Source organism: Callithrix jacchus, chromosome 14 (assembly GCF_049354715.1).
Source record: "Callithrix jacchus isolate 240 chromosome 14, calJac240_pri, whole genome shotgun sequence".
Classification (NCBI taxonomy): domain Eukaryota; kingdom Metazoa; phylum Chordata; class Mammalia; order Primates; family Cebidae; genus Callithrix; species Callithrix jacchus.
In genome coordinates, this window is record NC_133515.1 from 38,095,117 (window position 1) to 38,120,620 (window position 25,504).

The window sequence follows — 25,504 nt, forward strand, 5'->3', positions numbered from 1 at the left end:
TTGTGGAGGATGAAAAGAGGAGATGGATATGCAAATAGAAAAATACAGTCCCGGTGCGGTGGCTCATACCTATAATCCCAGCACTTTGGGAGGCCGAGGCAGGAGAATCACTTGAAATTAGAAGATCAAGACCAGCCTGGCAAAATGGTGAAACCCCTTCTCTACTAAAAATGCAAAAAAATTAGCTGGGCGTGGTAGCAGGTGCCTATAATCCCAGCTACTTGGGATGCGGAGGCATGAGAATCACTGGAACCCAGGAGGCAGAGGCTGCAGTGAGCCAAGATTGTACCACTGCACTCCAGTCTGGGTGACAGACTGAGACTCTGTCTCCAAAGAAAAAAAGAAAAGAAAATCAAAAATAAAGCGAAATCTGGTCAGCACAAGGTTTAGAGATCTTCACAGCTGTAACAGCAGGGCACAAAACCCAGCCACAAGGACATGATGCCAAGTTGTAAAAATAAACAGGATCAGCCAGGAAAGGATGGAGGAGGGAAAACATCCCAGATTGACCACTGTGCTCACATAAGAATCAGGGCTTTATGTGATTCTGGGACATGAGTGGCCGTAGACCACCTTACTGACTGCTTGTGGGACACAGGAGTTATCTAAGCAATGAGTTCTCATCCGCCAAAGGTAAACAGTGTTTCTGAAGATTACACCATCTTCTCCTGTGGTTCTAATTCCTCCTGTCCCACCCTTCCCATAAACCAGATCAGGGGACAGCAAGCTATGGGCCAGGGGCCAAATGCAGCCTACCTCCCATTTTTGTAAATAAAACTTTATTGTCATACAGTCATGCCCAATAGTTTCCTTGCTATCTGTGGCTATTTTCACACTACAAAGATAAAGTTTGATAGTTACAACTGAAACTATATGGACCACAAAACTCAAAACATTTAATGTCTGTCTTTCCCAGAAAATAAATTGTCAACCTTTAAACTAGACTACAGTAGCCATACTCTCAGCTATTACCACCCTGGTTATCTGAACTCAGGAAGATATAGCCCCTTAAAGGAAACTTGTAACGTTCCAGGAACGAGTGGGGAGAAGGGAGGGCGGGAACTGGAATTGGATGGGAAAGACTGTGGAAGAAGAGCCCTGCAGGACAAGTGTCATGGTAAAGGAAAGACATTCTCTCTGCTGAGTGATTTGGGACTGGTATGGGAGGAAGTTATGAAGATACTGTCGCCTGTCAAAGGATTGGAATTCTTTTCCACAATAAAATTGTTTCACTCTGCCTACCAAAAAAAAATGTGCAGCAGAGAGTTCTTTTAATAAAGCATCACCATGCAAGAGGAAGGCTACACCTCAGGTTTTTCAGCTGGGAGGGCACATACAATTCAAATCAGAGCTGACGGCCCTCGGTGGGACTGGAACCACCTGAAGTAGAGAAGGTAATCCACATCGCACATGCCTCTGGACACCTGTCTCTGGCAGCCTGATGATTAATGCATAAGCCAGAAAGACATTTCATTGACTGCCTTAGAGTCCCGTGAGCACGGTGCACTCAATAAATATTTATTGAATGTATTTTCCTTGGGCTTGCAGCACTTGCTCAGTAATATCTTATAACCAAATAAGCAAGAATTGCTCAGGGTGGTTCCAGATAAATATATAAATGGATGTAAATGGCTCCGAGCCAGGAATGGGGAGTCGGAAAGAAGATATTCATCCATCTGTGTACAGGTTATCCAAATGGTACTAGCTTTGGAATAAATAAGAAAAAAAAGAATGTTAAACAAGCCCCAGAAATGAGGATTGCAAGAGAGAGATAGAAGAAAGAAGGAAAAAGAGGAACAGAAGGAAGGAAGGAGGGAGGGAGATTTATAAATACCTCTGTTTTGAACAAATGAAAATATGTATATTTTTTAAAGGCAATCTTTGTTATTCTCTCTGGCTTTATGTGGGTAATACTTTCATCTGTCATTAAAATGGCTCCTACACTCAAGGAATGGCAGACAGTTCACTGAAATGGGTTCCCAAATTGCAATTTTTGCAATAAAGATAAAATATGGCTCTCTGCCATCCATTTGGAGTTATAGTGCCAATATGTTGATGCAATCCCCCATAAGCCCAGTCACATTAGATTCTGAATGGTGTATCACCAATTTAAGCATGGGGATTGGTGTTAGGATTTGTTTATTTAAAACTGAGCATTTATCCTGAGCGCGAAACAAATTAAAATCTTACATTTGCGATAATATTAAAAGAGGGCAATGTAATTACCACATTCTTCTCTGAGCATCCTCCTCGAGTTCCTGTGAAGCCTGAGAATGCCCAGCTGCCAGTAAGGGTGGGAGCCTTTGCAGTGCTGGAGGTGAGATAAGGCATCTTCATGGCTGTCTTTCCAGCTTTGTAGGGGGAAAACAATTTGCCTTTGGGAAATAATCCAACAAGCAATTCTACAGTTTTCATACAAACACTCAAAGAGGTTCTGGCCATGACCATCTGGGTCCAGCCCTTCACTGAATTGGAAAGACGGCAACAGTAATAGTCTACCACTGTCAGGCATCAAGGAAGACACAGGTCCAGGGGAGAAATCAACACTTCTCAGGGTCCTTTTCAAGGGACTACTCCAGAGATAGAAGCTCATCTAGTCTATGCTGTCCTGGACCTTCCTTGAAAGTAGTCGTGGCCCTTTTGGAGTAACCTAAAGAAAACAGACAATGCTTGATTTGCAACATCTTGAGAGTTGTTTTCACCCTTCTGATGACCTTCAGACAGCATTTGAGTGATAGGCTTTGTACCAGCAACAGAACTAGAGATTTATAGATTACTACACACCCCCACCATCATATCTTTTCCAAGACCCTTCCTATAATTCCACTCTCCCCTGACTTTAAGATCACCTACCCACTTTCGAAAAGACGCAGAAGGAAAAGTCTCTAGGAGTTTCCTTCCTGGGAGTTGTTGTGACTTCTAATATAAAGGTTGACATGAAGTGTCCTCCTAGTAGCCAAACTCTATACACTAAACACCTTAATTGTTCCTTACAGACCAGAGAAGGACAGCCCAGGTCCCTAGCATGAAAATGCAGAGAAAAGTTTCTGAAGTTTACAGTGATAAAAGGATGCTCAAGGAAGCCTTAATGCAAACAGAGCTTAATCCTAACATGGAGAAATAAGAAGCCTCCAAACACTCCCTGCCATTGGGGCAGGATGCTCAGCAGGTTCACCCCAAATCCAGCACACCTCTTGAAGCCCCTCCAGTAGACCACCTGCCATTCCAGAGCTTGAATGTCTCCGCAGCTCCCCTAAGACTCCAAGGTATTGATCCAATTACCGCTTGAGGTCACTTATCCTGCTGCTGTGTTTTGCACTGCTTATTGATGCACCTTTTCTCCCTGGAGAAACTAGAAGCACATAGCCCAGAAGGCAATGCTGTGCTCTACACATGGCAGGTGTCCAGTGGGAATTTATTGAGTGCATACTGAATAAAATTGCTTTACTTGTAACCCTGGCCCCAATTCTGGTCTAGAGATCCTAGGAGTCCAAAGAATACAGCAAAAGAATTATGTGGAATGAAGTGGACCCAGCTGACAGCTGGGCTGCTCATCTCTGAAGTCTCCATTGGCCATTCTGTCCTATGGAAGTCAGAAACACCTGACTGTCAGAGAATCAATGTGTGATTCTGAGATTTTGTCAGATAATATTTAAACCCCAAAGACCCTATAAGATATCACTCCTTCTCTTTAAAAAATCCTTATTTTAAGGTATAGAGCTATAAACTTTGCAAGTAAAATATGCATAGAGAGATGTCTTTTCGAATGAAAGAGACAGAATTGATGTGATTCATTATCAGTTATAAAACTGATAATGAAAGGCTGAGATGAAATACTTATCCTTCACATCTCAGCAACATCAAAGGGGCTGTGCATAAATACAAACATGAGGACACATTCATTCAGATGACACTGTTTAGTGCCAGAGCCCAGGAGTGAGGAGATGGAGAAATGGCTCCAGATATGAAGTCATCATTCACTGTGCTCCCCTCTTCCTGCAATGAGGTGTCATCCACACTGGCCCTTTGTGTACTCTAGTGTGTCTGCCTCAGCAGGTGCAGGCTGTCTTTCTCCTCATGAAGTATGTATACTTAGCCACACACTGACTCCTAGATGCTCAAAGAATTGATGAAATTTTCTCCAGGAGCTGTTGTTTGTCGCTGACTTTAGGCCAATGCTTTGTCACATGTTTATTTCCCTTCAAATCGTATGGACTGAAGTAAGACTGCTAACCTTTTATAATATCACACAGGACTGAAAACAACTACTATTCTGATCACCATTATCTCTTAATCCAAATAGAATAAAATACAGTCTTGACATTGAATAAATTTACAGTCCTAATTTTTCTAATTTCACTTACCTGTACCTGGCTGTCCTGTCCCCAGCATGGGCATTTTAATGGTGAAAATGTCTCTCCTTGAATGTTGCTAGATGGGTTCTGAAATACTGAAAAACCTAGCTGGCTTTTCTTATGCATGTTGGCATTGTATGCCATGTCATAAAGCCTAAGGATAGAATATAGAAAAGAAATTGGAGAATAATTGTACAAATCATCGGGAATCAAAAGGTTTCCATGAATGCCTTTATTGACAGAAAAAACACAGAATCTCTGATGCAGATTTTGGTGACCAAATCAGAATTTTGTTCTTTCTTGTCTGTTCCAGGTACATGGCCATCATCCATCCCCTCCAGCCCCGGCTGTCAGCCACGGCCACCAAAGTGGTCATCTGTGTCATCTGGGTCCTGGCTCTCCTGCTGGCCTTCCCCCAGGGCTACTACTCAACCACAGAAACCATGCCCAGCAGAGTTGTGTGTATGATCGAATGGCCAGAGCATCCCAACAAGATTTATGAGAAAGTGTGAGTAGAGATGACTCCCCACGCCAAAGCAACCATGGTGCAGGGTGCCTTCCCGGCCACTTCTTATGCTTTCTTTCCATAATCTTTTGTTGGTACAGATCTAATGTGTATCTGGAAGCATTTCTCACATTCACCCCCATATCAGGTTGATATGTCCACAGTTATCAGGGGATTACAGTATCCCAAATACTATTCTGAGCATCTGAAAGGTAATTTTCAAAGTGTAAGATCTAGAGCCTGTTACAGTAGAGCCATATCCCTCGGGCCTTTGCCAGAGACATTACCCTGCTGGGATCTGCATTTCTTTGCCTAGGAACCTTTTCCTAAGCTTCAGAATGACGCTCTTCCCTCCTGTACAGATGCAGGAAGGTGGGAAATTGCCCCTGACTCCCAGCAGCTCTCAAAAGTGACTGAGGGGCTGCTCTGTCTATGGAGTAGCCATTCTTTTATACCTTTACATTCTTAATAAATTTGCTTTCACTTTTCACTGCAAAAAAAAAAAGAACAATGACTGCAGGGAGCTGGCATCTGAACACCCATCTCTCACCCCGCAGGAGAGTATGTCTCTGTGGTTTGTGTTTTACACAAGGCTTTCCTTGTGGGATTACTCTCCAGTGGTAGCTGGCTGCCCTTTACTGGCCACTGTGCCTTTCCTATAACACTGCCGCCCTTTTCCTACTGGTGTTTCGTCTCCCTAATAAGATACTTGCACTTAAAGATCTTGAGATAAAGATTCTCCTTTGCGGAGGACCAAAATAAAACCCCTACACCAAGGATTTTCCAGCTGGAGAAATAGGACATATGCAGATGAAGCAGACGGGAAGGCCAGGCCAGGCATTGAGAGCTTATGTGTTACAGGTCCCTTCCAGGGCAGACGTAGGGGCCTGCCTGATCACAGTTAGGGTTTTTCAAAGTATCCCAGCAATTTTCTCCAAGACTTCTTATCCTCGCGGCAATATTGAAATGGCATGTTCTTTGTTTTGTTCTGCTCAAGTGAGCCACAATGTGACATTTATATTACAGTTAGTTTTCTGGACTCAGAGCACATGGATAATGTGGATCTTTTTGAAAGCCCACAGTAATTCTCCAATCTCAGGCTTTTTATGTAAATCATAAAAGAGCATTGGTGTTAGAATCAAAAGATCTGAATTTTAATTACAAGATTGCTAGTAACTGGTCATGTGACCAGAGCTCTGCTTCCTATAAACAATTCTTGTGAAGATCAAACAAGATAATGTCTTCTCACCTTGTAAGCTATTAAGTGTCATACAAAAGGTATGAACAAAATTCACCAGATAGCAGTGTAATTATGAGATCTTTAAACCTGGGTTAAAATGAGACACCATGCTTGTCTTTCCCCCCAAGATTTGAGGGCTAAAAGCCTGTTGCACACAGTCATCCTGCTGCATCTGTTTCATGAGCATGGAAATGCAGCTTGCCAGAAAGCAATACATAAAGCTCAGACATCGCCTTCCAGACCCAGACAGTGGGATTTAATCGATCAAGCAGTGGGGGGATTAATGCTCAGCCTAGGAGACATCAAAAATTATTCTTTCAAATGAAACTACAAGCCTGAGCAAGGTCTCAGCGGGAGAGAGAACACAGCTTCACAAGCCATACAGGACCTGTGAACATGTTCAAGCCAGAAGGTTTCCTCAAAAGGGGGAAAAAAAACCTCTGAATTACAGCTCGTTATATAAACTGCTTCAGAAATCTCTCCCGTCGTTTCCGTGGGCTGTAGCTCAGCTCTTAGTTCTCATGGTCTTTTCAAAATCTGATCACTTTCTACAACTTTTGTTTCAAAATACTTATATTTTATCTCACAACAAATTTAAAGTTTAACTTGGAAATAAAGATTAATTTTACCACAGATCTCTGACGTCTATTCCAAAAAAGAATAATGCTTTTTGGGGGGGGTCTTATTTTTGAACATTTTGGTGTTGTATGCTTATGAATGACTAGAAAATCCCTTTGAGACTCAACATGATGTATTGGATTGTCTTGTTCCCATGCTTTGAGAATTAGGGTAGCTGCTACTGGATGTACAGTTAAGTTTGCCATTGTTATTTATTACATCATTTTAACCTAAAAAAACAAGCCTGGCTTAAGAGCATCTAATGTTATCTATTAATGAAGTATAACACGTTTATTGATACAATAGTAAATCAAAAGAGTACATTTGTCATTCACTTAATGATGGTGATGGAAACATAAGTGCATAGCATAGCTTTATTCAAACCCATCTTCTTTTTGTCAGTATCCTTCGTAACACATTCTAATATATTTCTAGACAATTTCAATTTTTACCATGTCTAAACTAAGTAATTATATTATCTTCTTTAGAAGAAATGACTACCACTTTCACAGTACACAACAATCCCAAATTTGAAACCAGATGGAAACTTCATTTTGAGGCAGTATGAATAATTAGCAGAGTGTGTGCTCTGGAGTTAGATGAGAGATCGGCTCCCAGTCCCATCACTCTCTAGCTGAGTCATAATGGTCAAGTAATTCAAGGCAGTGAGCCTAATAGCACAGACAGTCCCCCACTTTGAAGGTTCAACTTGCAATTTTTCCCCTTTACAATGATGGAAATGTGATATGCCGTTAGTGGAAACTGTAATTTGAGTATTCATACAACCATTCTGTTTTTCATTTTTAGTGTAATTTTCAATAAATTGCATGAGATAGTCAACACTTTATTATAAAATAGGCTCTATGTTAGATGATTTTGCCCAGCTGTGGGCTAATGTAAGTGTTCTGAGTACAGGTAAGGTAAGCTGGGCTAAACTATGATGTTTGGTAGATTAGGTGTGGTAAGTGCATTTTCAACTTAAATTATTTTCAATTTATGATGGGTTTAACTGTATCTAACCCTACTGTAAGTCAAGGAGCAGCTGTACATTCCACAAAGAAGTGTTGAGAGAAGTACATGAAAATAACCTACACAAAGTCCTCAGCCTAGTGCCCTGCATATGGTAAGGGTCTTGTTAACTACCAATGTTAGCATCATTCATTAATCTGTGTTCACTGGAAGATGACTGGCAGCAGGTAGTGTGATGGGCAGATGCTTAGGCCCAATTTCATTGATGAATAATTTGTATAAGCTAATTACATAAAATGTTTTGTGAAAAATCTCAGGTTGCTGCATATGACTTCTGGCTGCATGGTAGACCTCCAACCATGATGATTCATTCAAACTCTTTACTAATGTTTACTACAAATACAGTTAAACTAACATTTCCTAAAACATCGATTAAATTAAGCACTATTAAAGACGGGCAATCCAATAAAAGAAAGGGCAAAGGTTTTGAACATGGGCTTCACACACACACACAATCCAAATGGCCAATAAATATATGAGGAGGAACACAACTTCTTTTGTTACCAGTGAAATGCAAATTAAAGCCATAATGAGATCTTACTACACAGCCATCAAACTAGAAAATGTTAAGAAATCTGACAAAACTGTTTCAAACTAAGCAATAAGAACCTTTGTCAACTGCTAGAAGAAATATAAAAATATAAATTGATAATTACATTGGAAAATATCTTTTCTTTTTTTTTTTTTTGAGATGGAGTTTCACTCTTCTTGCCCAGGCTGGAGTTCAATGGTGCAATCCTTGTTCACCACAATCTCCACCTCCCAGGTTCAAGCAATTCTCCTGCCTCAGCCTCCCAGATAGCTGGAATTACAGGCACCCACCACCACATCCAGCTAATTTTTTGTATGTTTAGTAGAGATGGGGTATCACCATGTTGGCCACGCTGGTCTTGAACTCCTGACCTCAAGGCCGCCTGCCCTGGCCTCTCAAAGTGTTGGGATTACATGCATGAGCCACCATGCCCAGCCCAGAAAATAGTGTCTATTTTATAGTTTCTAGAAAAGAAGAAGCTATGCATACCCTGTAACTCAGAAATTTCACTCGTAGGTAATTACCCTAAAAAAAAAAAAAAAAAAAAAAAAAAAAAAAACCATGCACATATGCATTCAGTTACAATAAACATAATGTTCCCTTCAGCATTGCTCGGCATAAATGCCCCCAAACTGGAGATGTTTCAAATATCCATCGTCAATAGAATGGATTAAAAAAAAAAAATGTGGTGGCCCAGTGCAGTGGTTCATGCCTTCAATCCCAGCACTTTGAGAGGCCCAGACAGGTGAATTGCTTGAGCCCAGGTGTTTAAGACCAGCCTGGGCAACATAGTGAAATCCCATCTCTACGAATAAATTAGCTGTCCCATGGTGGCATGTGCACCTGTGGTCCCAGCTACTCGGGAGGCTGAGGTGGGAGGATTGCTTGAGCCTGGGAGGCAGAAGTTGCAGGGAGCTGAGGTCACTTCATTGCACTTCAGCCTGGGTGACCGTAAAACCCTGTCTCAAAAAAAAAATTTGGTGTCATAAAAATTTAAAGTGCCTTATGTAAATACAAGTCAACACAAATGTAGATTATTTGCCTCTTTATAACACAAAACATAGCCTATTATGCACACTGTTATGCACTTGTTTTTTTATCTAAATGTGTCTTAGAGATATTTCCATATTGTTCATAAAGAATTTCTCTATCCCTTTATTAGTATTCCAACTTTTGAATGTATGTTATTGTTTAACCAATTATTTATTGATGGACTTTAAATTGTCTTCAATGATTTGCTATTACAGAGTACCACCATGAATAACGTTTACATATATCATGCAAGAATACCTATAGCATAAAATCTCAAAAATAGACTATACCACCTTAATTTTGATATTTGCCCTCCATACAGGATCCAATTTACATCCCTGCCTGCAATGTGTGAGAGTTCCTGTTTCTCCACAGCCTCACCAGCAAAGTACATCATCAAGCTTTTAGATTTTTACCCATCTGATAGGAGAAAAAAATGGGAATGGGATCTCATAGTTAAAATGTTCATTTCTCTTTTAGGAGTGGGGATAAACATCTTTTTATAATTTAATAGTAATTTGTATATATATTTTGTAATCTGCTTATTTCATTTATCATATCATAAGCAATTTCCTATGTTATTAAAATTGTTTCTACAACTTGATGTAAAGACACACACACATGTGCGTGCACGCACACACACACACACACACACGTTGTTAACAAATCCCCTCCTTTGAAAATTTATTATTTCAGTGGTTCCTCATAACTGACCAGTAAGCTAAACCACCAGCTTCAAAGTGAGCTATTTCTAGCTATATTCCTAGATCCCTGGGGGGACTGTTCAGTTTTATCTGCCATTCCCTGTCTATGTTTACAATCCACAGTTATAGATAATTATGCTAACACTATAACATTCATGAAAATTGGGGCTTGGGGTTCATCATTAATACAATATTATTATAGTTTGTACTTAAGTCCTGCAATAATTAGCAACCCAGCAGCTTAGCGTGGCTGCTCTGGCAAAACTATGACACGACACAGGAAGTTCTAGGAAGGTGGAGATGACTGACAGGTGATAAAGAAATATTTTACATATAATCAAAGGTGACCCTTCCTGTTGGAGAAGAAAGCAGAGAAAGACAGGTGAATGCATAAAGAAGAAAAATTTGGCCTTGCAAAATACATTGACCCTTTCCTTTTTTCTATAAAAACTGTGAGTGGCATGCAGTAGGTTTCAAAGTTAATCAGAGCTAAGCCCACTCTTGCAGATGTTATATGGGCTGTAAGGTTGCAATGGTCCCAGAAGGTACTAAAGCAGTGCCCCTGAGGACAAGAAAGATGAATGAGCCAACATTCTTCATCAAAGGACCCACCACCAAGGCCAAGAAAAATTCTGTAATGAGGATGAAAAATGAAAAAGATGTCTAAAAGAATGAGACTTAGGCATCCAGGGGAATTTCTGCTTCCCTGAGTCATTTATTAATATTGCTCATATGTCATTTTCTGATAATTAAATTTCTGGGCACATAACTTTATGGTAGAGTGTTAGCAAGAAGTGAGACATTCCTATTCTGAATTATAAATACTACCAAAAATAGTGGGTGAGGAGGTTGTGTTAGAAAACAGAATCATTCACTTAATTAACGATATTTTGTGGAAACGTGAGTGAATATGGACATGTTAGCTCTATTTAATTCCCTATAAGTACCAACTGTAACAGAAGACTACAAAAATATGCCATTGTCATTATTTACAGCACTTTGTCTTTCGTATATTATGGTTTATTATCAAAAGTCAGATGAAATTTTTATATTTATACATATTCTTTATTTTAATTCACAGTAATAAAAATTGGAACAGCTCATTAACAGGGAGTAAGACCGGAAAGAGGAGTATTTAAAAACATACCTACAGGACTACTTCTCAGATTTTTCACCTTCTTGATTATTTTACAAATTTAAAAAAAAAAATGTGGATCTTTTGCCAAGCTGCTCCAGGCCTTGGCCAAAGGGGTGTCAACATATTTGTGTTTCCAGGATTGATTGTTTACGCTAGCTGCTGTGATTAATCTCTTCCCCTGACACCCACTACACTTATAAATATAGCCCAGGGCCCTTAGCATTTTCACCTTGGTTGATGAAAAGCAGTTAAACCAAGAGGGAAGTGTGCACTGACACTGCAGGGGAAGATGGTAGCATAAAAACAAGCCCTTATCCTTGACTCCCAGACAGAAATCAGTGTGAACAAAGTTTAAAAAAAAGAGAGAGGAGGAAAGCCCACATTTCTGCAGAAACTGGGAAGGTTGCCATACAAATACCAGAAATTTTATGATATTTCTGGTAGACATTGTGCAGATAGAGCCGAACTGGAGGCAGCCACCAAGTGCTGTTATGGCCTCTACATACCAGCAGCCCCTAATTAGGAGGTGAAAGCCTGAGCCTTGAAGCCTTGAGAAAGATGGGCCCACCCAAGTCAGGACTCCTTTGGGCTGCTGCCATCAACTTCCGGAGGCAGCTGCCCTCAGATGGAGAAAGAGAAAGCACAAAGAGGCCAGAGCGCATAATTCACAGTAAAATAAAATGATAATTTTCTACAACACCATAAATAATCAAGCTGATACAGCTTGGAGGTAAAGGGGAATGAAACTGCTGTTCAAAAATTACATTTACAAAGGACACAGGGATCAAAATCTGTGCAGGGAAAATCTTTCAAATGCCCTTATCAGCTCTTCAAGAGTACAGAACAATATGGAAATCTTGCTCAATTATTTTAGAGGTTTGGAAAAACCTAAATATGAAAAGCTAATAAAAGCAACTCCAAAAACAAACCTTCAGACCAACTCTATTTACAAATATAGATGCAAACATCCCAATTAAAACATTCACCAAAAAAAATAAAAATTATATTGAAACAGCAGTGCTGTGTTTTTGAGCATGACTTTTTCCAGCAAATAATACTAGTAAATAAATTATCAGAAAATCTGTTATTATATTTCTTCAAATTAACTTTGTTAAAGGGAAGTACCATATATTTGTCTCAAGAAATGCCAAAATCAAATTTGTTAAAACGTAATATGTGTTGAAGAAAAAAGCAGCTTATTTTATCAATAATCCTTCACAAAATAAAATGAATAAGGGATCTCCTTTTCAACAAAAACAAAGCAAAAACTCTTAGAATAATTAAGAAATATCCAGAATTTATAAGAATAAAATGAAAAATATCATGCTAATTTAGACTTTACTGGATGCTATAAGAAACTGTTTGAGAAATACATTCCACATGATTCAAAACTCAGAAAGTATTTAAGTGTATATAGAAAACAGTTTCCCTTCTATCTTTATATAATTCCTAAAGATATCAGTTCTTCTCAAACAATTCCTAAGAGTATGTTAGGCAGTTTGATAAAGCAAATCATCTGAAAGAGTTAATGGATAAAAATCATTCAAGAAAATAATAAACAAAAAGAATTAATTTTGATATCAGCAAAATAACTTTTAAAAGAATGACAATAAATGACTTGCCATTCCAGATCTCAAAATACTCAGTACTGGGGGTAGAATCATTCAATAAAACTGGACTAGAAATCACACACACACACACACAAATTCAAACATATAAAATTTTGTTTAGTATATGCTAAAGATAGCATATACTATCAGAAATCATTATGACAGAAATGCCATAAAATCTTGTCAGATTTGTAAGAATTATTTCATAAATATTTTTGGAAATCTGGATAACCTAAAATTGTAGGATTCTGTACTTGAATGAGTTTGTAGAGTACTCTCTATTCTACTGCCATCCACGGTTTGGAGAGTTACAATATATAATAGCATATTGACGACTTTGAGAGCGTTTCCTCTCTTTAATAATGTTTTTGAAATAAATAGAATAATTTTTCATTCATATATTATTTATGTTAGCTTTTAGTCATTGTCATTTTTAATAAAGTTATATTTTAGAACAGTTTTAGATTTACAGAAAGTTGCAAAGTTAGTACAAAAAGTTCCAAGACATTCCATCCCCAGTTTCTCTTATTAACATCTGATTAGTACAGCAAATTTGTCACAATTAATAAACTCAATATTGATAAATAATTCATAACTAAAATTCATACTTCATTCAGATTTTCCCAGTTTTTCTTTAATGTCCTTTTTCTGCTCCAGAATCCCATCCAGGAAACCACATTGCACGTATGTCTCTTTAGGCTCCTCTTGGTTGTGACACTTTCTCATCATCATATTTTCTTTATCTATCCATTGACAGACACAGGTTAATTCCATATCTTGGTTATTGTGAATAATGCTGCAATAAACATGGAAGTGCACATATCCTGTCAGCAAACCGATTTTGTTTCTTTCAGATCTATATCTAGAAGCAGGTTTGCTGAAGCACATAGTAGTTCTATTTTTAATTTTTTTTAATTTTATTGCATTTTAGGTTTTGGGGTACATGTAAAGAACATGCAAGATAGTTGCATAGGTACACACATGGCAGTGTGATTTGCTGCCTTCCTCCCCTTCACCTATATCTGACATTTCTCCCCATGCTATCTCTCCCCAACTCCCCACCCCCAACAAACCCCAGTGTGTAGTGCTCCCCTCCCTGTGTCCATGTGTTCTCATTGTTCAACACCTGCCTATGAGTGACAACATGTGGTATTTCATTTTCTGTTCTTGTGTCAGTTTGCTGAGAATGATGTTCTCCAGATTCATCCATGTCCCTACAAAGGACACGAACTCATCGTTTTTGATTGCTGCATAATAGTCCATGGTGTATATGTGCCACATTTTCCCTGTCCAGTCTATCATCGATGGGCATTTGGGATGATTCCAGGTCTTTGCTATTGTAAACAGTGCTGCAATGAACATTCGTGTGCACGTGTCCTTATAGTAGAACGATTTATAATCCTTTGGATATATACCCAGTAATGGGATTGTTGGGTCAAATGGAATTTCTATTTCTAGGTCCTTGAGGAATCGCCACACTGTTTTCCACAATGGTTGAACTACTTTACACTCCCACCAGCAGTGTAAAAGTGTTCCTGTTTCTCCACATCCTCTCCAGCATCTGTTGTCTCCAGATTTTTTAATGATCGCCATTCTAACTGGCGTGAGATGGTATCTCAACGTAGTTTTGATTTGCATTTCTCTAATGACCAGTGATGATGAGCATTTTTTATATGTTTGTTGGCCTCATGTTCATATCCTTTGCCCACTTTTGAATGGGCTTGTTTGTTTTTTTCTTGTAAATCTGTTTGAGTTCTTTGTAAATTCTGGATATCAGCCCTTTGTCAGATGGGTAAACTGCAAAAATTTTTTCCCATTCTGTTGGTTGCCGATTCACTCTAATGACTGTCTGTTTCTTTTGCTGTGCAGAAGCTGTGGAGTTTGATTAGGTCCCATTTGTCTATTTTGGCTTTTGTTGCCATTGCTTTTGGTGTCTTGATCATGAAGTCCTTGCCTACTCCTATGTTCTGCATGCTTTTGCCTAGATTTTCTTCTAGGGTTTTTATGGTGTTAGGTCTTACGTTTAAGTCTTTAATCCATCTGGAGTTAATTTTAGTGTAAGGTGTCAGGAAGGGGTCCAGTTTCTGCTTTCTGCACATAGCGAGCCAGTTTTCCCAACACCATTTATTAAACAGGGAATCCTTTCCCCACTGCTTGTTTTTGTCAGGTTTATCAAAGATTATATGGTTGTAGATATGTTGTGTTGCCTCTGATGCCTATTTTTAATTTTTTTAGGAACTTCCATATGGTTTTCCACAATGGCTGTAATAATTTACATTCCCATCAAACATGCACAAGTATTCCCTTTTCTCTACACCCAGTCCAAGACTTGTCATCTCTTGTCTTTTTGGTAATAGCCATCGTAACAGCTCTGAGGTGATAGTTTTGTGGTTTAAATTTGCATTTCCCTGATGATTAGTGCTGCTGAGCACTTTTCTCATATACCTGAAAGCCATTTGTATGTCATATTTTGAGAATTTTTCCTTCTGTTACTGATTTCTAGTTTCATATTATTATGGTTAAAAAAGATATTTGATATGATTTCAGTCTTCTTACATTTATAAGACTTGTTTTATTTCCTAAAATATTATCTGTCTTGGAGTGTATTCTGTGTGTGCTCGAAGAACATGTATTCTGCTGCCATTGGATGGAATGTGCTGTATATGTCTATAAGGTACATTTGGTTTGAGTATGTTTCAATTCTTATATTTCTTTATTGATTTTCTGTCTAGATGATTTTTATTCATAGTTGAAGTGAGTTATTAAAGTCCCCTACTGTTGTTACATTGCTGTCTATCTCTTCCTTAAGATCTTTTAATGTTTGTTTTATATAGTTTGGTGCATAAATATTGATAATTGTTGTTATCTTGATGAACTGACCCCTTTATCATTATATAATGATATTCTTTGTCTCTTTTTCTGGTTTTGACTTAAAGTCTGATACAAGTATATCTACACCTTCGCATTTTATTTGCATGGAGCATCTTTTTCTGTCCCTTCGCTTCCAGTCTACGTGTGTCGTTAAAGCCAAAATGGGTCTTTTACAGGCAGAATATACTTTAACCTTACTTTTTAATCCATTGAGCACTCTATGTCCTTTGATTAAGAATTTAATTCACTTATTTTCTATTTTCAAGGTAGTTATGAATAGATACATATTTACTACTTCCATTTTGTCAATTGTTTTCTGGTTGTTTTGCATATTCTTTGCTCCTTTCTTCCTCTCTTGCTCTCCTCCTTTGTGATTCAACTATTTTCTGTAGTGGTGTGCTTTGATTCCTTTCTCTTTATCTTTTGGGTATCTACTATATGTTTCTGCTTTGTGGATACCATGAGGCTTATGTAAAATATCTTACAGCTATAACAGTCTATTTCAAACTGATAACACTTACACTTGTATCCCCTACTCCACCATCTTTGTCAGATCTCTTTACAAACACTAAAATTATTATTTTTCTCCTCTTTCCCATACTGTAGTCTTTGGAAGGAAGTTCCTGTGTGCAGGATATCCTTAAGGAGTGGAGAGTAATGCTCCTACTCCTTTATTGCATAGTAACTACATAAATTATTTGAAATTTTTCTGCACTGAAGATTTGTCTCCTCTTTACCATTTACATATTTATTTATTCAATCATTTATTTATATTAGTATGGACACATGGATATTTATTTTGGACTTATGGTATAATTTCTTTGAGCTACTTAACTTATTTTATTGCTCAAATGCTTCCAGTTTTGGCCATTGTGACCACTTTCAGGTTAATTTTGTATCACTTTAACATACCCCATTATGACATATCCCATACTTATAGGGATTTGAGAGTTTTGTTTGTGTTTTCTAGTTTTGTGCTTCTTCTGTTGTGTTATGCTGTGCTGTTTTGAGGACTTTCTTACTTAGCAGTACTACAAGATGCTCCAGGCTCATCTGCTTGTCTCACATATGCCACCATGCCACTGACCAAGTTACGGCAGAAAATATGTACATGTCTTTTTTTTTGGAGAGACAGGGTCTCACTCTGTCACCCAGGCTGGAGCACAGTGGCACAATCTCGGTTCACTACAACCACCACCTCCAAGTTTCAAACAATTCTTGTGACTCAGCCTCCCAAGTAGTTAGGACTACAGGCACGCACTACCATACCGAGCTAATTTTTGTATTTTCAGTAGAGATGGAGTTTCACCGTGTTGGCCAAACTGGTCTTGAACTCCTGACCTCAAATGCCTTGGCCTCCTAAAGTGCTGGGATTACAGGCATGAGCCACGTGGCCAGCCTTTAGTTTCACTTGCCAAAGAGAGCCTAGCATTTATTTCTCAGAAATAAATAATGTTTCAGAATCATGATAATGATTTGCCCAATATGAGTCAAGAGCTCACTCTCAAAGTAATCTACAGTGGAGCTACAACTCATGAGCTATGTGACTTTCACAAGTTACTTTTCACTCTTCTGATCTTCAGTCTCCTCATCTGAAAATTAGGAATAATAATAGTATGTACATCATGAATTATTGTGAGGATTCGATAAAATATTTTATGTAAAACCCTTAGCACAGTGTCTGGTACACAATAATCATTGATTTACCTTTAAGATGCTTTATTTATTATTATTACTAATATGGAAAGTCTTGAAGTATCATTAATGAGAGGATTTATTAAAAAGATGCTTACATCATTTTTATTTTTGGCTTCATCTCTATCATTCTTATCTCTTTCAGAAAAATCTTATTAGAAGCTAGGATTGCTGAGAATCTCACTTCTGTATCTATTATATTCTTATCTTTATTTTCACCTTGTTTTCCTTTTTCTAAAATATTCTCAGTGAATAATCAAATTGTCTTCTGCCCGACTAATTCAATTTTCTGCCTTGTCCAATATGTTATTCACCATTCTTTTTTTTTAAATTCAGTAACCACATTTTTTAATCATGGTTGTCTGGTTATAGACATTGAAACTCATCTAATGAAGTCTCTTTTGTTTCTTGAAGACAGATGTTATTAAGTACATAAATTAGCTATTTCAACAGTATTTTTTTCTTACAGTAGTCTATTTCAGGGGGCACATTTATGTTACCAACAATATTCAGTGAATTGAAGGTTGCATTCTTCTGAACCACAAAATTTTCTTATGGTTACCAAGAATATTATTTTTTTACTTATTCTCACAATGAAAGAACTATGGCTCTGCAATGTGATTTATCATTTTATTCATTCACTTAGCAAATACCTTTACTTTATGGCAAAAACCTTTACTTTATGGTATGTACTGTGCTAGAGACAAAACAATAACCTCACACACTTCTCGTCTCAAAGCTCTTAGAGTCTACTGGGTAATCAGACAGGTAAGCAAGCTTGTGAATACAGTAGTTCATGCTGCAGTAAATCTGCCGTTCATTACCACAGAGTCATGAAATGCTCAACAGACCAAGTCAGCCAAGTCCTGGAGGTTAGATATGAGTTAGTCATATGGCATTTTAGGGATGAGGGGAAGCAAAGCAGCAGTCAGAGTTTGTCGGAAAAAAAGAATTCCAAGTCAAGGCAAACTCAGGCACAAATATTTTAAAGACAGTATAATTTATGCCTAAGAAACTAAATTTAAAAATAATATTTGCTAACATGCATTACGCACCTATGATGCTCCAGGCACTCTGCCAAGAACCTTGCAGGAAGCATCTCATTTCATCCCCTCAGCAGATCAATGAGGTAGGCAAATTGTCCAAGATGCTCTAGCTAGCATGTGGCAAAACTAGAATCTGAACTTTAAGAGTCTGTCTCTGGAACTCACTCATTAGCTACTACATCATCCTGCCTCTCTGAAAAAACTCAGCATGGTTGTGTGGAGGAGGGTGTGATGTGGGGGGGGAGGGGCATGGGTAGCATGGTCTGTGAAAAAGAATGGGAATAAAGGAAGAAATCCCAGGCTGAAGATTATGAAGTGTATTGTAGGACCATTGAGTTTAGGCTTTGCTCTAACGATAATGTGGAATAAAGGCTGTAAGAAGAGGGTGGTCATGAGATGCCTGTGAGGTGCATCCCAGTGGACATATGTGTTCAGTGAGGTCTGATGTAGAGATATAAAAATGTAAGTCATGACTTATAGATGGATTTACAACCTTGGGGACAGGTGAATCACCCAGGGAGAACTGACTGGAGAAGGTCTGGACAAAGCCCTAAGGAAATCAATAGAATGGGAGGACTTGAAAAAGGGGGCTGTGAGCCAGTGGCCAGCAAGGTAGGAGGAAAACTAGAGGTGTGGTGTCAGAGAATGCAAGGAAAGGGGCCCAGGAGTCACCCTGACTCTGCAAACCTCTTCCAAAGTTTGGCCTCTGGGGCGGCTGTGGGCAAGAATGTGGGTGGCTGGATTCATCTCAGCATGAGATTTTTATCAGGTGAGTATCATAGAGGGAAGAAAGGGTAAGGGAACTGGAGGTGACTTGTATAGGAGTGATTAAATTGATGGACAAGGAAGGAAAGAAAACATGATGAGGCTGAGGAATAGGAAGGAAGTGTCAGGTTCAGTCAATCTGAGTTTCCACAGAGAGAGTTGTACCAGTGGAGGTACTTAGGCCAGTGCCTTGGGAGGGCGGACATGATATGTATGGAGACGATGTTTTAAAAAGTGATGCATATCCCAGGTATGCCCAGGACACAGATGAGTGAGGGAAAAGAGAGAGAACTCACTGGAGATGAGTCTCAGCACTGAGATGGTTCTCCTCAGAGAGGATGAAGTCACTGGGGTGAGATGGATGGAGACTGGGATGGAGAGGGAGGCTCTGAGCCAGAACTGAGGTCCTCAGTGATCAGGGAAGAGTGACCAGGAGGCTGGAGGGTGACAGCAGCAAGTGAAAAAGAAGATGTGGCAAGTAGGTGCTCCTCAGAGGCATGTGTCTGACAGGACACAGTGGAAGTGGTCTGGAAGTGGCACCGAGGAACAGGAGAACCCTCACTCCCCCTGCTCGTTCTGAGGGGAATAAAAGTGAAAGCAAGAAAAAAAAGTCTTAATTTTTTTGCAAGAACTACAGAGAACACACATTCTCAGGAAGCAGTTCTATGAAGGCTGGAAATAAAAAGAAAATTCCTAAAACTTCAAGTATTGACAGAAGATTGCTTGCCACAAAGCAGGAGACCAAAGGCAGAGCAGGAGAGTTTGAGAAGAAAGTGGGAGAGACCAGGTTAGCTAATGAGACCAACCCAGAAGTCAGGGGTTGAGAATTCACGCCTAGAGCAACCTGGATGTGGTGAGCAAGGCTGGCAGGGATGTGGGTTTCAGGGACGGAAGTCTGGAAGTCTTAACGGATGAGAGTTGCTCACTTCAAGGCTTTGTGGTCCTCAAGGATTGGCCAATATTGAGGCAGCTATTCCCAGAGTTCTCTCTTCATCTTTCTCGTCTGACAACTGCTCCCTCAGTCGTCTCCAAAAAAATATTTCTGGGATATTTGAGGATTAATTTTAAGGCAAACAAGAACATTTTCTAAAAAAAATTGGAAACAAACCCAATGTGTCGTGATATGGTCTGGTTTGATTATGCATTAGAACATTCTATATTCTAAAATGAAAATCTTTAGGACAAATTTGTAATAGCATGAGAAAAGGCTTGTGTTATGCTTGAGTAAAAAAAGGAAACAGAACTGCAGTATGGTAATGACAATGATGTAAAAACTAAACACTAAAAGCAATCTATGCATGAATTGTCTTTCTTTCTTGAGAATGGAATATATCAAATCATTAAGTCTTTTTGAAGAATGAATCTGTCTCCTAGTACTTTTTTTCTCTCTGCATCTGCCCAGCTTTTCCATGATCTTCAAATTTTCTATGGTATGTGTATTATTTTTAACAGAACGTGTGGCGTATTCAGCAGTGTGCCAGAGCCAGCTGGCAAAAGCCAACTGTGCACATCTCTTCCCAACTCCATATTCAGTGACATCACATTGTATCTTGAAATTGTAATTAGCTGTAACAGAAGTATTGACACCACAGAATGCTACAAACTGGGGATGTTTTTCTTTTCAGAGAGCTGAGTGTTACTAGCACACCACTGGTCACATACTACCACCTAGAACAGGCAAGAATTAGAGAGACCAAATGCCCCATTTGTCCTTACCTTAATGCAGATACCTAGGGAGGAGAGAAGTCACTTGTTTACCTTTCAGATGAGCAAGAGAAAGAGAAAAAAACCTCTCTTGGATTTAAAGAATAAATAATAGCTGCCTCAGGTTTGAGTGACCCTGGGAGTGGACAGCGGTCAGAGGCTCACCCCAAGACTGGGCATAAGGAGGGTACCTGAGACTGGCTTAGCCCCCCACAGTCCTGACTCTTCTGTGATGATCTGTCACTGTCATTACTTGACATGTTGAGCTCCATGGTTTTTGCCATTAATTTAAAAAGATCCAGATTGGCTCTAATCCTGAATATGCCATTTAATAGGTAAGAGGCTGTTTAGGTCAAGTCTCCAAATACTCATATACTTCACAGAACAGAAATAGTTTCACCATTTACAGTAGGAAGAAGAAAATAATGAAGCAATGGTGTTACTGAAAACCCAGAGTGGGAAAGGATCAAAGAAATGTTAGCAAGTTATTTCACCTAGTTCCTTCATTGCAGAATATTTCTGAAGTACTTACTGTGTACCTACTCAGAAAAAAAGACTCTGGAAAACACACCTCTCTGTCTCTATTTGCCCACATTTTTCACTCTCATGAAAAATTGATTGTTTAATTATGGTCAGAAGGCATCTACTACTATTCTTCCCACCAAATGTGCATTGAAGTGGGGAACTTGGGCCATTCTTTCAGAAATGCATGTGGTAAAGAGAAGGAGAGAAAAATAACACTTAACTTTATGAGGCAATGTGCTAAAGTAATGTCATTTTCCAGGACACAAGAGACTTGAACACATCATCTGACTGAGATGATGGAAGTACTGGAAGATACAAGACAGATAGGGGTTGACCGATGGAGCAAAGTCCTGAATGAGGTGTACTAGAATGGGGTTGTGAGCCCACATGGAGGGTTTGGCCCTGGGTCTGAGGAGGACCTCATCCCACTGAAGCAGGAGAGAAGAATGACTGGATGTGCAGAGAGGTCAAGACAGAAGTTGAGATACCTATGTTGGAAGCTCTCGATATTCTCAGTGAAGTGGGAGGCAAGGTCACTGACAGAAAGAAGTGAGAAGGTTCTGGAATGTGCACCATAGACAATGTGAGAGGGAGTAGTGTGGCCCCAACTGAAGCAATTTATTGCAAGGTTCGAAATAGATACCAAAGCATCATTTACACATTTTCTCTCTATTTGCACAATAGCCCTGTACAGTACAAAGTACAATTATCATATCTAATTTTATATTAAGAATACAACCCAAAATGATCAGGAAATTTACCCCAATTCACACAATTAAATTTATCCATCACACTACTGGTGATGCCAGGATTTAAATCCGGATCTTCCAAAGCCGTATCCGGCACTCTTTCACGCTACCAGGGCATTTTCAAACTGGACTCTGGGTTGCATGGAGAGTTCTGAGGTGCCTCCACTGGGACCGGTTGCCATTTAGGGAGAGCAGAGGGGCCCTGCTTCAAGTGGAGGATAGCCCTTCTTTTCAAATATGTCAACCCAACCACTCCAAGGTGTTCAAAGAGCAGCACGGCCTGTGCTGGTGCCCAGAGGCAAGGAGAGGGATTTCATGAGTTTTACAATCAACCGCTCTCCCCGGTGACCAGAAAAGCATCACACAATCTCATTGCTTCACAGATGAAGAGGACTTGGCTTCTTGTACAAAGTGGTCCCCTCACTGCCTCTACCATTTCTCACCTTGACCCTAAGCCTTAGAGGCTGTCAAGATAGTTGCTCTATCAAAATAATCCAAAACCTCAGATTCTTATCACAACAGAACTTTATTTCTCATTCACAGTGTAAGTCCCGCCCAGGCCAGCAGAATCTTTCTCCTCACAGTCAGGAACTTGGGTGATGGAGGCTCTGCCATCTTGTAGCTTTACCACCTGGAGCACCCAGTAGGACACTCAGAAGGGACATGGGGGATGGAAAAGGCATCCTAAGAGGACTTGACTGGCTCACATTCCCATTTGCCAGAGTCACTCAACTGACTACACTGAAGACCAATCATGAGGAAAAGCTGCTGGATATTAGGCGGGCACCAACTCTCCTAACCCAAAAGCTCCTGTCCTAAGGGTAAGCCTAGCTTCTTTCCCTAAGCTTTCAAGGCCTTTCCTACTTTGACCAGCATGAGTCCATCCAAGAGTGCCCACTTTGCAAAACTAATCCATTCGTGCCGGTGCTTAAACCTCAGTTTCTGCTTTCTTCCCTCTCAAAATGACCTCCTCCCCTGCCACCCAATCCTATCCTTCTCCAAGATTTAGATCAATATTGCCTCTTCCATGAGGCTGTCCAGACTCCTCACCCTTCAGTGAGTTCCCTCCTCTAATGGAGGCTGCGGGAAGAAAGCAGTATACAATGCTAGCATCTCTGGCCGATTATCTGGAGGCTAACTAAATATGAACTGAGTTACAGCCATGGAAATTAGAATCATATTCAGGTGTGCCACCACCTGAGTGTGCACCCTCAGGGAGAGTGAAGGGACAAGAAAAGAATGAAATCCAGCCACATGTCCAGTTCCTCAGCTGGGGTGACTCAAAGCAGTTAAAAAGACACCAGACATTTTCAAAAAGCTTACCATGTACTAGACACAGGACCAGACCCTATGGAAGAGCCAAGGAACACAATTTCCCACCCTTGCCCTCATGGAGAGGATCACTTATTACACAGAGCATGACTCTCGTTCCATCCTCACTCCCAGTCAGTGGTCAAGTTCCATTGATCCTCAAAGGACTCTCATACCTACTCTAGCTTCTCTACCCTAAAGGCTGCTGCTGTGAGTGAATTCTTCATCACTGTTCATGTGAATAATTCCAATCATATTTTAGCTGTTCTCTTTGCCATCCTGGGCAAAAAAAAAAAAAAAAAAAAAGAAATCTGTTCAAAATTCCTGTGCTAGCATCCAAGTTTTCTCCAGGTGGCCCCAATGCACCTATCTGAAATTATCTTTCACACTCTTATTATATGCCGTCATGCCACATTCCAGCCAATCAGAGAAACTTACCTCACCTAAGCTGCTTTCTCAGCTTGGAATTTCCATTCCCACAAGCTCTGCATATTGAAAATCCTGCCCATCCTTGAATGCTGAAGGCGGATAGCAAATCCTTCATGACTACCACTGCCACCACCTTCACTGCTACCATCACCATCACTACCACCGCAGCTACCACTTGGCGACTTCCACCCCTTCCTCACCTCCACCTCTATCCCCATCATCATCACCACCACCACCATGTCCACCTCCACCACTACCACCATCACTACCACCAATGCAACCACTGTCATTATCACCACAAGCACCACAACTCACTATCTTGGAGAACCTTCACTACAAAAGGATTTGGAAATTACAAACTATGTAGACTTGACATTCTGTGAATGTTATTTGCTTTAAGAGGCCAGCTACCATGCAGGGAGACTTCAAAGACCACTGTGGTCCCTGAACTACAGTGAATACCCCTCCTGGTGATGGACAATTTCATGGCTCTTGGAAAAACCAAGGCAAGGAAGCTGTTTATCTAGAGAATGTGTGTGTGTGTGTGTGTGTGTGTGTGCGCGCGCGCGTGCTCACACGTGCTTTTGAGAGAACGGAAAAGTATGCTGAGTACTGCATTCAGACTAGTTTGAAATAAAAACAAACACCACACCCTGATGCTATGTGTTCATTTCCTCATATGAATATGTTTATTTCCTCATATAAATATATGTTCATTTCCTCATATAAATTTCTCCTCACAATCTTAGGTGGTAGATGTCATTGTCCTTATTTAATAGATAAAGATAGTTTGTAAACTAAGGCTTATAGAACTTACGTAACCTGTCCACAGTCATACACTAGTGAGTGGAAGAACGGCTTCTTCCCCATGTGGGCTGCCTTCTGCCCAACTTCCAGCATCAAGGAGCCCCAGGAGAGTATGGCATAGCCCACACAGCAGATAAGTCGCAGAGCAAAAGGAAGAGAATGTGAGTGAATCCATCTTCTTAAGTTTTGGAACCCACTTCAGAGTTCACATCAGATCATTTGTTGTGCCTAGGTCTGTCAGTCATAGCTAAGAGTGATATGAAAAAGTAGCAGACACAGGACAGCTCAGAAAGGACAGGGGAACACAGGCTGTGACTCGGGGTAGAATCCCAGTCCTGTTGCACTAACGGACTCACTTAAGCAAGTGGGTCTTTTAACAGTTATGAACATTAGTTTTTCTCATCTTTAAAATGGATATTATGGCACCTCCCTTATGGGATTATTGAAAAGATTGAAACTGACACCATTGAAGGGTCTAGCAGGCCCTTGTGAATGAGAACTGCCATGTTATTATTGGTCATGAACCATGCTATTAAACTGCCTATAATCTCCTAGAATGTGAAATCCGAGGAGGGCTTAAGCTTCATCCAGTTTAACTCCTCATCTGTAAAATGGAAAGAATGAGATCCAGAGTGGATGAGTCATTTTCCAAGGTCACCATGAGTTATGGTAGAGTTAGGAGTGGAAATTCAGGGGAGATTTTTTTTTTAATACCTCCAAGCATATAAGAAATTGAAGAGTACAGGAAGGAATTCCATCAAGCACTAAAATGTGTGAGATAAAAAAAAAAATTACTTCATGAGCAATCAAGAGGAAGTAGAATTGATGCAAACCAGAGC

General features: G+C 39.7%; 1 protein-coding gene across 1 annotated transcript in view; it reads left to right on the forward strand.

The window, feature by feature from the left end:
- The window catches only part of TACR1 (tachykinin receptor 1), a 146,135-nt gene that overhangs the window by 78,698 nt on the left and 41,933 nt on the right, over positions 1-25,504 (forward strand). Inside the window, exon 2 of the mRNA XM_002757584.7 lies at positions 4,669-4,863. Coding sequence (XP_002757630.1) covers positions 4,669-4,863 — 195 coding nt within the window. The remainder of the gene's footprint in view (positions 1-4,668; positions 4,864-25,504) is intronic.